The following is a 14,062-nucleotide window of genomic DNA, read 5'->3' as shown; positions in this document are numbered from 1 at the left end:
AGAATCGCAATGAATTACGAAACTAGAGTTCATATCAGGGACTCTTAAAATCACATGCTCACAAAAGGCTTGTTTTAAATTTTGAAGAGCTTGATCATGAATCTTTGTCCATTTAAAAGGATGTTTAGTAGACCTCAGTTCTTGTAATGGTGCTATTAATTCTGAATACTTATAAATAAATTTAGAATAAAAATTAAAGAATGAACAAATTCTATTGACTCCTTTCCGATTCTTTGGCCGCGGTATATCCTTAATCGCCTTTACTCGCTCAGGATCTATACTCATATTACCGTTTTCAAAACGGAAACCCAAATACTTAATACTAGTCTGGAATAAATGCGTTTTCTTGGGAGAAATTGTAATACCCCATTTCCTGAGACGAGATAATACCTCTTCAACCAGTTTTTTATGGCTTTCAATATCAGAACTAAACAATAAAATATCATCGAAAAATATTTCAAGATTTTTACCAACAAGATCATGGAACACCTTATTCATTATATTACTTAGAACGAATGGAGAAACTGTTAAACCCATGGGACAAGCTGTAAAACGATAAACCTTATTCTTGGTTACAAAAGCAGTGTAATTTCGGCATTCCTTAGACAAGGATAATTGATAAAAGCTACTTCGGATATCGAAAATTGAAAAAATCGAATGATTTGAAATGCTAGAAATTACATTTTCCATATTCGGAGACGGAAAACTTTGAGCAATTATTCTCTTATTAATTTCTCCAAACGCCACTACGAGTCTCCTACTCTTATCAGCATTTGTAACTAAGAAACAGGGAGATGTAAAGGGGGAATAATCAATTTCCTCCACAATTCCCTCTTTAACCAAATTCTGAATATATTCCTCAAGTTCCTTTTGTTTATTAGTGGGGATTTGGTACGGTTGTTGACGAATCGGAGTGTTATCTGTCAATTCAATATTATATGTAAAATCCTTTACCCTTCCTATCTTTGTTGTAATTACGTCATTAAATTTTTCTACTAAGTTATCAACATAACTTTGTAATTCAGGATATGTTTGTAAAAGTTCTGATGAAACAGTATAATTACCTTTTCTTTCTTCCCTTTCGGACACCTCTGGATGTAAAACTGAATGATCAAACTGCATCTCCAATTCCGGATCAAAGGAAACTCCAACTGCGGCATCACTCCTACAGACATCTGGAGCCACAGAAGTCGGCAGAGTAGACGTTGACATTCCAATCGTGTTCGAACAATTTTGTGTAGGCCTAGGGCGAGGTAAAGTTTTCGGCGAACCAAAGGAGCGTGCTGGTTGCTGTCCACTGACCTCTTCCCTAGAAGTAGATAGGGAAGAGCGAGGAGTAACTGCTAATAACGAGGTTTCTCGAATAGGAACAACTAACTTTCGAGATTGTACCTTATACACTCCATTGGAGATGTCAATAACGGCATTAAATTTTGAATGAAAACAGTTCCCTAGCAAAATGTCAAAGTCTGTTGCCTCAACAATGTAAAAGTTTTCTGAGAATTGTTGTCTTCCCATTTTAAAGTAAATACGAACACGTTGATTTACCGATACTTGTGTGTCTCCTAATCCAGTAGTTTGAACACTTACATTTTCCACTTTAATTTTACACTGTTTCTTCAATTGCTCAAAATATCTTTTACTAATGTAATTGCAAGTACTACCAGTGTCCACTATGCAATTTACACACTTCCCTTTTATATAAACCGGTACAGTAATTAGTTTATGCGAAAAGGGGGTATTTTCCAATAAATTCTCTCTTTCCCTTGACCAATTACAATTTTGTACACTATCCTTTACACATGTCTGATTATTCCCACCATTATGATCAACATTACCAAATAATTGAGGGGGGTTATAATAACACCTTTGAGTGGGTTGCCTTGATTGCATAATTACCTGATCTCGAGTATTTTTAACACCGACCATAGCAGACGATTTCCGGGATGGTACCATATCCCGATTTCCCCTAACAGGTGTTCGCAGTTTATAATAATCGGCCTTATACCTATGCAACATATCATACCTAGCTGACAAAGACATTAACTGCTCAAACGTATTAGGCATCCCATGTTCTACCAAAAACATATGGGCAGAAGGACAGACCATGTTACATATTAGATCACACACAGCATTTTCGCTAAAGGACATGTCAAGGACGTTAATAATACTTAATTTAAAATCTGCAAATTCAAAAAGCGTTTGATCTTCACTCTGCATTGTGTAAAAATATTTTGACATGAACTGGGTACGAGCCACAGTAGATATAAATCTGAGCATAATTCTTCTACAAATAGTTTGCCAGGAATAAGAACCACCGATAAGGACCTGTATCATTTCCTGAACTTCACCTCTAGAACGTGAAAGACAGGCAATGAGAACTAAATCTAAAGGTAAATTCTTACTTCTCACAATACTATCCAATTTCAGTAGAAATTTAAATATTAGTTCCGTATTAGAACCATCTATGATAGGAAGTGAATTTATTTCATTAATTAGAGCTCGATAAACACCATCCGAAGCTTGTTTACTGAAATTTAAAGTCAAATTATTTGAAAAGGAGGTATTTTGAATAGTACTCCTATTTTCATTACAGCCTCCGGCTCCGCCACTGAGATTTTGTGGTGTTATTGGTTGACTAAATACACCCCCACGTTCAAATATTGGGTTTTCAAATTCATATGAGTACCCCAAAAACTCATCACTACTTGTACTAGAGGTTTCTCCCTCATTATTATGTCCCGAAGGAAAATTTAAATCTCTGGCCCTCCTATTGTAATTCTGTGCCATATTGCTAACGTCCTTCACAAGACAAAAATATAGTAACGATACTAGAATAATACAAAATGACCCCAATGTTAGGCACATAAATTAGTTTTGCTTCTAACCAGCTGAATTCTAAGCGTAATACAATTTTGGGGGGGGGGCAATTCTTACAAGATCCTTCCCACACACAAAATTTTTGGAAAGCGGTTGACTGCTGATCTTTTAAAATTATATATGTTGCGGAGAACCACAACATACATAATTCAGTGCAACATGTAAACCTCTACTTCGGTAGACCAACCCTAGTTCCTACCTTCAAAACTTTTTTTTTTTTTTTTTTCAAAGGAGTGACCACGGGACAACTCCACCGAAATACAAGTTTACTTTTGCACTATGGGTAATGGAGCAATTCCACTTTCCAAAAATAATCACTTTAATTCCTTTTTCCTTATTCCTAAAAATGTTTTTTTTTCTTTTTTTTTTCTAAATACCCAATCAGTGGGGAAAGGATCTAATCTACTTCTTGAAATTGTGAATTCCCAAATTCAATGTAGTTAACAATTTATTATAACAAATGAATGTAGAAAACAACAAGAATAAACATGAATAAATAACGGTATAAATCCCGAATATTAATACTGAACTTGAGCACTTTACTAGAACAAACAAATCCAGCCTTGAACTGGGAAACGAATACTTGTTTCAAATCAATCAAACGGTACTTTTAACAAATGATTACTTTTTTTTCACAAAAGTTATTTAACAACTTCTTTACCTGTCGTTGCATGAAATCCTCCTTCAAGGTTCCGATTAAGGAGAGGGCAAGTAAGAATTCTTAAAAATACTCTGACTTTTCTTCCCTTTGAAACTATCATAAAGCTTACCTTAAGAGAAACAGTGAACAGAGCCAGTGACTGAATCCTCTATAAATTTTGAATAAAAATAAAATGCCAAAAGAGATTAACATAGAGGACCCTTTCACTAACTCTCCCACCTCCTCTTTAAGTCACACATAATAATTCAGATAATGAAACAAGAATTCAATAAATTACTCGCAATGATTAGAACACGACTTAATATATTAAATTGTCACTATTTTCACCTTTCATTTGCCATATTCAATCTTCCAAAGCACTAGTTTCAAAACAGAAGGAATTACTTTTTAAAGTCAGTCACTATAACTTTACGTATTACGTTCCCATTCTTATTTTATGTAAAGAACTCATTCGAACTACATTACCCTACCTCGATCAGCAGTCAACAGGACGCCGCCTCGTGTTTGCACGTAGAGGAGGCCTTCCCGATGACGTCAGCTACTCAATCGCGCAGCCTGGCTCGGGAGAGAGGCATTACGCAGTAGCTTGACAAAACAGGGTTGCCAGTCTACTTTGACGGAAACATTGAAAGGGGGTTTCATTTACAATTAGATAATTACAATGATAATAATTAATCGTAACAGAACTCATCCAATTGCAATGTGTGCTGGTATAGCAAAAATGTTCAGACAAGTTAAGGTAGATCAAACTGATTCTGATTACCAGAGAATAGTGTGGAGAGAAACAGTTGACCAACCTATTAGTGATTTTAGATTGTTAACTGTTACTTATGGAACCAGTTCGGCTCCATATCTGGCTGTAAAGTGTTTGCAACAGTTAGCTGTAGATGAAGGTTATTGTTATCCCAGAGCCGCAGAATTAGTCATGAACGATTTCTTTGTTGATAATTTAGTTTCAGGTGCAGCTGATAGTAGTGAGGCAATAGTATTGTACTCAGAATTAACATCATTATTACACAAAGGTGGTTTCGAATTAACAAAATGGTCTACTAACGACATGAATGTGTTAAATAGTATACCTTCTCACTTAAGAGAAACTCAGTCGTTAATTTGTTTTAATGAAGATGAGAATGTAAAAGCTTTAGGTATACAGTGGAATCCATCAAGTGATTCATTTTCATTTTCTATTGTTGTTCCCACTTATAAGTCAGTAATGACAAAACGAATGTTACTAGCTGATATTGCAAAATTGTATGATCCGCTTGGTTGGTTATCTCCAGTATCCATTGTTGCAAAATTGTTGCTACAATCATTATGGAAATTAAAAATTGAATGGGATGACGTACTTCCAAATGATATTGCTCGCTCGTGGGAAGTATATTGTCAAGAATTGCCATTGTTGAGACAGATTAAGATCAAAAGGTGTATTTCTTCTGAAAATATTGTGAAATATGATCTAATTGGGTTCTCAGATGCTAGTGAAAAGGCATATGCTGCAGTAGCATATGTACGTTGTATAGATACATCTGGGAATGTGCAAGTATACCTGATTGCTGCAAAGACCAAAGTTGCCCCTATAAAGCAAATATCAATACCTAGGTTAGAATTGTGTGCTGCAGTATTGTTATGTAGATTAGTCAATACGGTCATTAAGGCAATGTTAATCAAGTTTGAACAGGTTGTCTGTTACACAGATTCTACTATTGTGTTAGCATGGCTTTCTTCGTGTCCGAGTAAATGGAAAACATTTGTGGCTAACCGAGTATCTGAGATTCAACAATCAATTTTTATTAAATGGGCTCACACATCGAGCAAAGACAACCCAGCTGATTGTAGTTCTCGTGGTTTGAATCCGTCACAATTAGAGTCTTATTCACTATGGTGGAATGGGCCAAAGTGGTTGATGGAATCAGAGTTACCTATTGTAAATATTAATTGCAAAAATCTAGATTCTGTTCAATGTGAGCAAAAGTCTTCAACTGTTAACATGCACATTAAGGTTGACTGTACAATACTAGATAAATTTTCATCATTATCTAGGTTAGTTCGTGTTACTGCTTGGTGTAAAAGATTTATTAGGAATAGCAAAAGTAAACAGGAGTTAAGATGTAGTGGACCATTAACTACAAAGGAGTTGTCAAATGCATTAATGCATTGGATAAAACAAGCTCAAGAATCAGAATATCCACTTGAGATAAAATACTTACGTATGAAAAAACCTTTGCCTTATAATAGCAAACTATTGTGTTTAAATCCATTTCTTGATGAAAATGATGTCATGAGAGTTGGAGGCCGCTTGCAAAATGCTAATGTAACATATGATTTCAAATATCCTATCTTACATCCAAAACATGCTAGAATTACAGAACTTCTTGTAAAATCTGAACATATAAAGCATCTTCATGCAGGTTCACAGTTACTTTTATCTGTTTTGCAACAAAAGTTTTGGATTATTGGTGGTCGTGACTTTGTAAGGAAGATTGTAAAAAGTTGTGTAACATGTCACAAACAGTCAGGTGTAACAGCCTCCCAATTAAAGGGTCAACTTCCTGTTGGTAGAGTAACACCAACTCGTCCATTTTTGCATTGCGGTTTAGATTATGCTGGTCCACTAATGTTAAAAAATATGAAAAGTCGAAATTCAAAATTATTCAAAGGTTATGTAGCACTCTTCATTTGTTTCAGTGTCAAAGCAATCCATTTAGAATTGGTAAGTGATGCTTCAACAGAGTCATTTATTGCAGCTTTGAAACGTTTTATAGCTAGAAGGGGAAAACCTACTGATATTTACAGTGATTGTGGTTCAAATTTCATAAGTGCAAACAGAGAATTAAAATCCTTACTGAAACTTGTAACGAATGGTGATTCAAAAGAGTCTGTATGTAATTACCTCAGTATGCAATCTATAAATTGGCATTTTAATCCATCATCCTCACCTCACTTTGGAGGCATATGGGAAGCTGGTGTAAAGTCTGTCAAGTACCACTTGAGACGTGTAGTTGGTAACACTGTACTCACATTTGAAGAAATGTATACAGTTTTGTGTCAGATTGAAGCATGTTTAAATTCTAGACCATTAACTGCTCTATCTTCTGATCCTAATGACTATCAGGTATTAACCCCTGGTCATTTTTTAATTCACGATGCATTAGTAGCAATACCTGAACCAAATTTGTGTGAATTAAAAATCAATCATTTGTCACGCTGGCAATTAACTCAAAGATTGGTCCAACATTTTTGGAACCGTTGGCAAACAGAATATTTGTCTCGGCTGCAACAAAGGCCAAAGTGGTGGTGTAAACGTGCTAATATCAAGATCAATGATTTAGTATTAGTGAAGGAAGATAAGACATCTCCTCAACATTGGAATTTAGCAAGAGTAGTTGCTGTTCATCCTGGTGTAGATAATATTGTTAGAACTGTTACTATTAAAACTAGCAAAGGTGTCTTCAAACGACCAATTGTAAAAATTTCTCCTCTTCCATTTAATGAAGAATAATATGTAGAATGTGTAGTGTAGAGTAATGTGTAGAATAATATGTAGTGTTGAAATGATATTTCAAGGTAGGCGGTATGTTCGGCCGCATTTCATTATTCTTTTGTTTTGTATTTGGCAACACTGGAGAATTTATAGTTCTTTATAAGTGTCAACGTGGTGTGTGTGACTGCATAGTGTGTAGGTGCTTATGCATAGCAATTATTGTATTTAGTTGTGTGTTTACAATATAATAAATAGTATATTGTGCAACGAACTCTTGTGTTCAAAATAATACAGTCCACAAACAGCATTGAAACATCTAGCTAGATTCTGTAGCACATATCTTTGTGAACAAACTTTATCAATACTTTGTTTCTTGAAAAGCAAACCTCCTCAATGTTGATCCTGAAGTAAGGTTCTTCCGTATACTCTCTGTGTAAAAGTCTAACGCCTGAGATTTCAGCCATTCCAGAATTGATGTTTTGAGCGCTTCACTGTCGATGGAACACTTCGATGCAAACCACCTTATCAGGTCAAGAAACAGAAATAAATCTTGCTTTAGTCAGTTCACACATTTTCTCAAATCGCTACCAACTTACATCTGGCATAATACTGATAGTGGAACAATTGCTCTGAGTATTCACCTGTCACTTCGAAGAAAGTTTCAACAGCCTTGGTTATTCGTACACTTCCTGGAAATTGACGGCTGCACCATCCGTTATAGGCCTACCCCTGTCTTGAACCAGTAAACCAGTCACTTTTATTACACGTATCGAAATTTATTCTATGGTCATATCTGAGCATATTCCTTAAAACACTAAAAAAATGAAGAAATAGTCAAATTCTTGTGCCGACGTCGTGGACACAAATTTTGTCATGTTCTGGAGATACAAGTGTGCAATTTTGTCGTAATTGACGTATTCAGCAGTGTAGTTACGTTACCTCAGCATACGATGGACACTAAACAGATGTTGCACCCAATCGCCCGTTCTTTGAGCTCTTATGAAATCATACATTGCAATCTGTCTTATGTATAATTCGGAAAAAATTATATACATATTATTTTTATTATGGTCTCTTGCCCGTCATATTCATGACATAATCTTAGGTCATGGGCTAAAGTTAATTTTTCGTGTGTTTTAAAAAATTATAGGGGGCTCGAAAAATTGTATCAAACTATAAATTAGCTTTCAAAAGCTTTTCCATCTTCAGTATTAAAAATATTTTCCTATGTTACTTTATCCAGCGCAATCTAAGTTCTAAAAATTCAACACTTGTGCTACACAAAATAGACTATTTCCCTCAGTTTTCAAGATACCGGTACATAAATGCTCGTAATAAGGATATCATTAGGAAAGTGGAACTCCTACCCTTCAGCGTCTAATTCGACTTGTTTTTATCTTATGTCTGGTAGTTTCATAGTAATATGCTATGAAACAAATATAAAAAAAAAAAATGGAGAAAACTAAATTTTAAGATAATAGCCGCTATGTTTAAAATTGGCGACCTCATTTCAGCTTGTTACCCAACTGCATTCTTTTAGCGACTTTTTTCCGGAGTCTTAAGGGGTTCCAAAGAATGTGTTAAAATAAAAATTAGTTTTCTCTAAACAATTTTTCCGTCTCGAGACATTTTAAGGTTTAACTTTTCTATGCTAAAAGAAGACTTTCGAAGATAAAAACCTTCTATTTTATTTTTCACTACAAGACCTACGTAGGTAGACCTTACGTTTCACGCACACTATTTATTATTCCTAGATGGTACGCATGATCTGAGGATTAATTCTTTTGTAATGACAGAATTTTTCGGTGTAGACCCAGGGCATGAATTAATTAGGAGGTAGCTTTAATTAAGAGCTATAAAATTGTTATTTTTAAGAAAAAGAATGAAGGGTGATGGAAACGCATGTGTCCTGCTAAGTATCACCCACTTGAATATACTTTGTCTCCTTAGATATAATGGCAAGAAAAATCCCATTTTGCATCTTATCTAAGTTGAATCATTGTTAACATTATGTCAAAACGATAGTATGTAAATTTTGTGTAACGTTTTTCAATTTATGGGCAGCGTTGCCAGAGCTACTGATTTTGCAGGAGATCTCCTGCTTTTTTTTACGTTCTACTGATCTACTGCGAAAGAAAATGAAAAGTGAAAATCTCCTGTTTTTCCCTACTTCGAGAAGTTAAAGAAATATATTATTATTATTATTATTATTATTATTATTATTATTGAATTTTCATTTTTTCCTTGCATAAAAGAGGAAATTTCTCTGTATGCATACACAAAGCTCCGTAGAGCATATAGTTCTGGAGGTTTGCTGTATATAATATGAATACAAGGATACAAGTATATGTCATCTTGTATGTGCATGATGGTTGGCGATCTTTATGACTTACTGTAAGATTTACGAGTATGTGTTGTTTCAAATTGGGACTTGGGTTCGAAGCAGGCCCGTAGCCAGCCCCAAAATTTTGGGGGGCCCGGTAGAAGTTAGAGGGGGCCCGACCCAATCATATTATACTTCATCACCATATTATAGTTCATTTTCAAGCCTACCGTGAAATTTTATGGGGGCCAGCCAAAATTTAGGGGGGACCCGGCCCCCTCTTGCCCCCCGTGGATATGGCCCTGGTTCGAGGAGTAGCTTGGATCACGACCGTCAGCAAAAAATTGTTTTACGTCACGATCACCTGCAAGTGTATCACATAGCTATACTATCGGTAGGTGCACGATAAGACATTTTTCCACCCCACTTTGCTCGTTCATTACATCTTACTTCACACACGTATGTATCAAACATTATTGATATAAATGGAGATCCTACCTCTAAAAGATTACCTAATCATCGGAAAATAATTCTTTATGAAAATTATTTTGAAGTAATTAAAATTCAAATTTATGTTTTGTATGTATTCTTTTATTTTGAAATGAAAGTAATAATGAATTATGAATTGCTTAATGGTCCCCTAAAGAATTGCTTTTTTTTTGTTCCCTCTGCATTTGCACTCAAATTCTGCCACTTTATGCGTCTACTGTTTTCTCCTGCTTTTTATCTTCGAGTCTTCTGCTTTTCTAACTGATCGGTCTGGCAACACTGTGTATGGGTGAATTATCAATAAATTTCGATCTTACATGTATTTAAAGCAGATTGTGGATAACAATTTTCCTTACTGAAGAACGAGTATATTTTATGTTGTCAGAAATGCAGTGATTCCATCACGTATCATCCATCACGTTCTACTGCGCCAAATAATGTTAGAAAAGTTTTATTCTCCACACATTTCGTGTCGAACATATGGAAATTGAGTGTTTCTCGTTTGATGCAAAGTATTTTACATTCTTTCATTCGTTCACTGTTTTATTTTCTTCGTTCTTCAAATACGGTAGCCCAAATTTCGCTTCTTGTTACTTGATTTTTAAGTATCACACATTATATAACGTAACTCGTTATATACAGGTTCTCACTCATAATCATAACTAGATTATATTACGAAAATCACTTAAAACAGTCTAGATTACGTTTAGCTTTCCGTGCTTTTATTGTAGCACACAATTATAGAAACAAATACACATCTTTATGATTATGTATGCATCCATTTATATGATAGTTCCTGAATTATCTAATTTATTTACAAAACGTTGTTATGACAACCTAAAAACAAAAAATCATCAACTCATCATATTTACAAGATGTCAATAATAATCTTAGAATCTATTTTTGATTCTATTTCTTTTCCACATTATCTTCTTCTTCGAAATGGTTAGTGCATATTTTAAAACCACACATTGCCCGGAAATATAAGGAAATTTTTTTTTAAATTACACAGAAAATATAGAATATCGTTACAATTAAGCACTCCTCACTAGCATGCACTTTGCAGATAACAAACGGTAAACTTCAGTCTAAAAGCTGGCAACATTGACACGCTTATGTATTGATGATTTATTATGTTTACCTCCCGCTCGTGAACTTTGTTGGCGTGAACTACGTGCTTAGTGAAAAACTCCATATATATTGCTAATTTTGACGAAAATTCCCTTTATCCGATTCCCAGTAATTAATGTCAAAAAATCCCACAAAATGGGATTTTCCCCACGGGTTGGCATCATTGTGTGGGGGATCAGGGGAGCAGAGTTGTCTTCAACATTATGAGGTGGGCAGATTTGAAGCTTAATCTGGGGGGGACATTAATTTCATCTCACTTTTCTTTGTGGCGATTGGCCACAAATAATCACATTTCAAATCGGATTTTTGGGGGGAACAGTCCCCTCCAATTCCAAGATTGGGGAGGACATGTCTCCCTCATCTCCTTGGGATTTGGACCAGTGTTCATAACAATTATTGATTTTCTAAAAATAAAAAAAAAAAGCCAGACGGAAAACAAGGAAATCTTGTTATTGGAACTCATTATATGTCCTAAAATTTTATGAACAAAAATTGTGGTGTCACTGTGGGGATCCGGGATACCACAGGATGGGGGAAACTACAACTATGACACTCAGTTAAAACTTTCTTATCATATTTAAAAGAGGAAGGTAGTTGGTTAATGTAGTGAAAATTCGACTTTAATATTGCTAATAGTTCTTGAGGTATAGCGGTATATATTTTATCCAGCCGAAACAGTCAAGTTTCTTGGTGTTCTGATAAATAATAAATTTATTCTGGTCTAAACATATTGCAAAATTATCTAATGAATCATCCTTTGTAATTTTCCTAATAAGGTCAACTTGTTCCCATTTTAAGCAGAAAAGCAATACTAAAAGCCTACGATGCACTGTTCCACAGCAAAATCAGATAAGGAATAGCCTTTTTGGGTTCAATCACTGAATTTTAGAAAGTTTTTATACTCCAAAAGAAAGTGATAAGAACAATCACCAATACTTCATATTATATTTCTTGCAGAACGGTATTCAGAGACCTAGATGTTTTTCCGCTTCCGTCATTGTATATACATGAAAATTACTTTTGGTCCACAAGACACAAGAACTGTACAAAAAGAACCCAGGTAAACATGGATATAATACGAAGTCACATCTCCAAGTTCCTCGAAAACAATTGCATACAAAGGTATACAACTATTTTACTCATTGCCTAATCAAATGAAGTCTCTTACCAAACATGAAAGTTTCAAAAAGGTCAGCACGTACTCTGTTGCTAAATCAGTGCTTTTACAGTGTGGAGGAATACTTGCAAACTTTTCTAGGTTCTGCTAAGTCGTAAATGTAATTTTTGTGCATATTATATTTTTTTTATTTTGTAAAAAAATCTGTATCTTCTGTATAAGAAAACCGCAATATTATATAAATATTTTTTATCATCTAGGAAATATTGTAAAAGTAGTATGAAGTATCTGTGTAATTACAGCGATGTGACAGTGAGATGACTGCGAACTATTGATTTAATTTGTTAAATTCTATTTCTTATTTTTACGATTATCTTTGACAGAATCATGAACTCTTTAAAATTCAACAGAATGAAAACTTTTTATTAAGATAGTATATTCATTTCCAGACAGCTTCTGTAATTACATATTTGTTAATAAACACGACTAGTTTCCTTCTTACCTTTCCGCCCAGCTTGACATATCCAAGTTACTGAACGTCAGAATCATCATTTTGCAACCAAACAAAGCCACGGAGGACATATCGACAGGGGGTATTCGACACGAAGTGTAGGAAGGTGCAGGATCATCGGAGTCAAGCAGATCGCACCATTGGAGGACGACCGACTCCATGTCCCGAGAATACCATTCTGTTGGCTCATCGCCGCAGACACATTTTGAGTTTGACATTTGAGTAGTGGCATGAAGGTGTAGAAGAATATCATCGTAAAAGGCGCATCGTCAAGAGAGAACTCGACGTCCCTGGCAGTCCAGCAGGATTAAGATCCAGTTGTTGGCTGATTCCAGTACATCCAGGCTCCTCCAGGCAAAACCATTCATCATCAAGATGACCAGGACGATACCAGTCTAATTGGATCTGTCAGGCTAGTGCTCTTTATCTTCAATCATAACCTATTTCTCTCTCTCACCTATTTCCCCAGCTAGTCATTTTCCAAATTAAAACATTTGAATTTTATTTAAATTCAACCATGATTTCGCAGATAAGTACTGTGTTGTGCATCAGTTTCATCCCCAATTGTCACATTATTCTATGAGTATTTTAGAGATTATTCTGAGCTACAACTGATGGCACAGCTCTGGCACAGTAGTTATGATTTTAATTTAATGTGAATATACAGGGTGTTTATAAAAGAACTCCGGCGTTTTAAAAAATCATATCTTATTAACGATAAAAGAGAGCAAAATCTAGTTAATTTCTCTGAAACGACTAGCTCAAAAAGTTTTAGTCATACTAATTGGAAATGTTTTTATCAACAGGTGGCAGCGCTGCGGAGCGTTGACCTTGAGACGACGTAGCGGCTGCGGTAGTCAGTGAATCAGTGCCGTGCCACACTTCAGTTTGCGTGTGCGTGAGGCACTGGACGCTCGGCTCGGCAACAGATGGATTGGAAGGGAGGGACCTATTCCATGGCCTCCAAGGAACCCTGATATGACTCCGTTGGACTTTTTCTTCTGGGGGCATATCAAGAATCTTGTGTATGCGGAGAAAATTCGTAATGTTCGCCATCTCACCGAACGAATAGTCAATTGCGTGGCAACCGTCCCCCCAGACATGCTGGCCAGGACATGGCAAGAGATAGAGTACCGTTACGATGTGTGCCGTGCCACTCACGGGGCTCATATTGAACTTTATTAAATTGTTAAAACAAACGTGAAAATGTAAGCTTTCCAATCATGTATAACACATGTATGTACGTTTTTTTTTTTTACTTGTTTTGCCTCAAAACCCCGGCGGGGCTCATATTGAACTTTATTAAATTGTCAAAAACAAAACTTGAAAATGTAAGCTTTCCAATCTTGTATAACACATGTATGTACGTTTTTTTACTTAATTAAAATATTTTGCCTCAAATCCCCGGAGTTCTTTTATAGACACACTGTATATTTATATAATCAGTTATTCACATGTTCTATACCATA

General features: G+C 35.4%; 1 protein-coding gene across 1 annotated transcript; it reads left to right on the top strand.

The window, feature by feature from the left end:
* Positions 1 to 4,241: 4,241 nt before the first annotated feature.
* On the top strand, positions 4,242 to 7,040 carry LOC145667145 (uncharacterized). The gene has a single exon (XM_081734887.1). It carries the CDS (start codon positions 4,242 to 4,244, stop codon positions 7,038 to 7,040), a length of 2,799 nt encoding a protein of 932 aa, XP_081591013.1.
* Positions 7,041 to 14,062: the final 7,022 nt, after the last annotated feature.

This window comes from Thermobia domestica, chromosome 12 (assembly GCF_964235325.1).
Source record: "Thermobia domestica chromosome 12, izTheDome1.hap1.1, whole genome shotgun sequence".
NCBI classification, from domain to species: domain Eukaryota; kingdom Metazoa; phylum Arthropoda; class Insecta; order Zygentoma; family Lepismatidae; genus Thermobia; species Thermobia domestica.
The sequence above is the reverse complement of the archived record's forward strand: the minus strand, read 5'-3'. Positions and strand labels throughout refer to the sequence as shown.

What these genes read in the sequence shown, in the direction of transcription:
- LOC145667145 (XM_081734887.1), top strand. Translation starts at nt 4,242, where the DNA reads ATGTGTGCTGGTATAGCAAAAATGTTCAGACAAGTTAAGGTAGATCAA.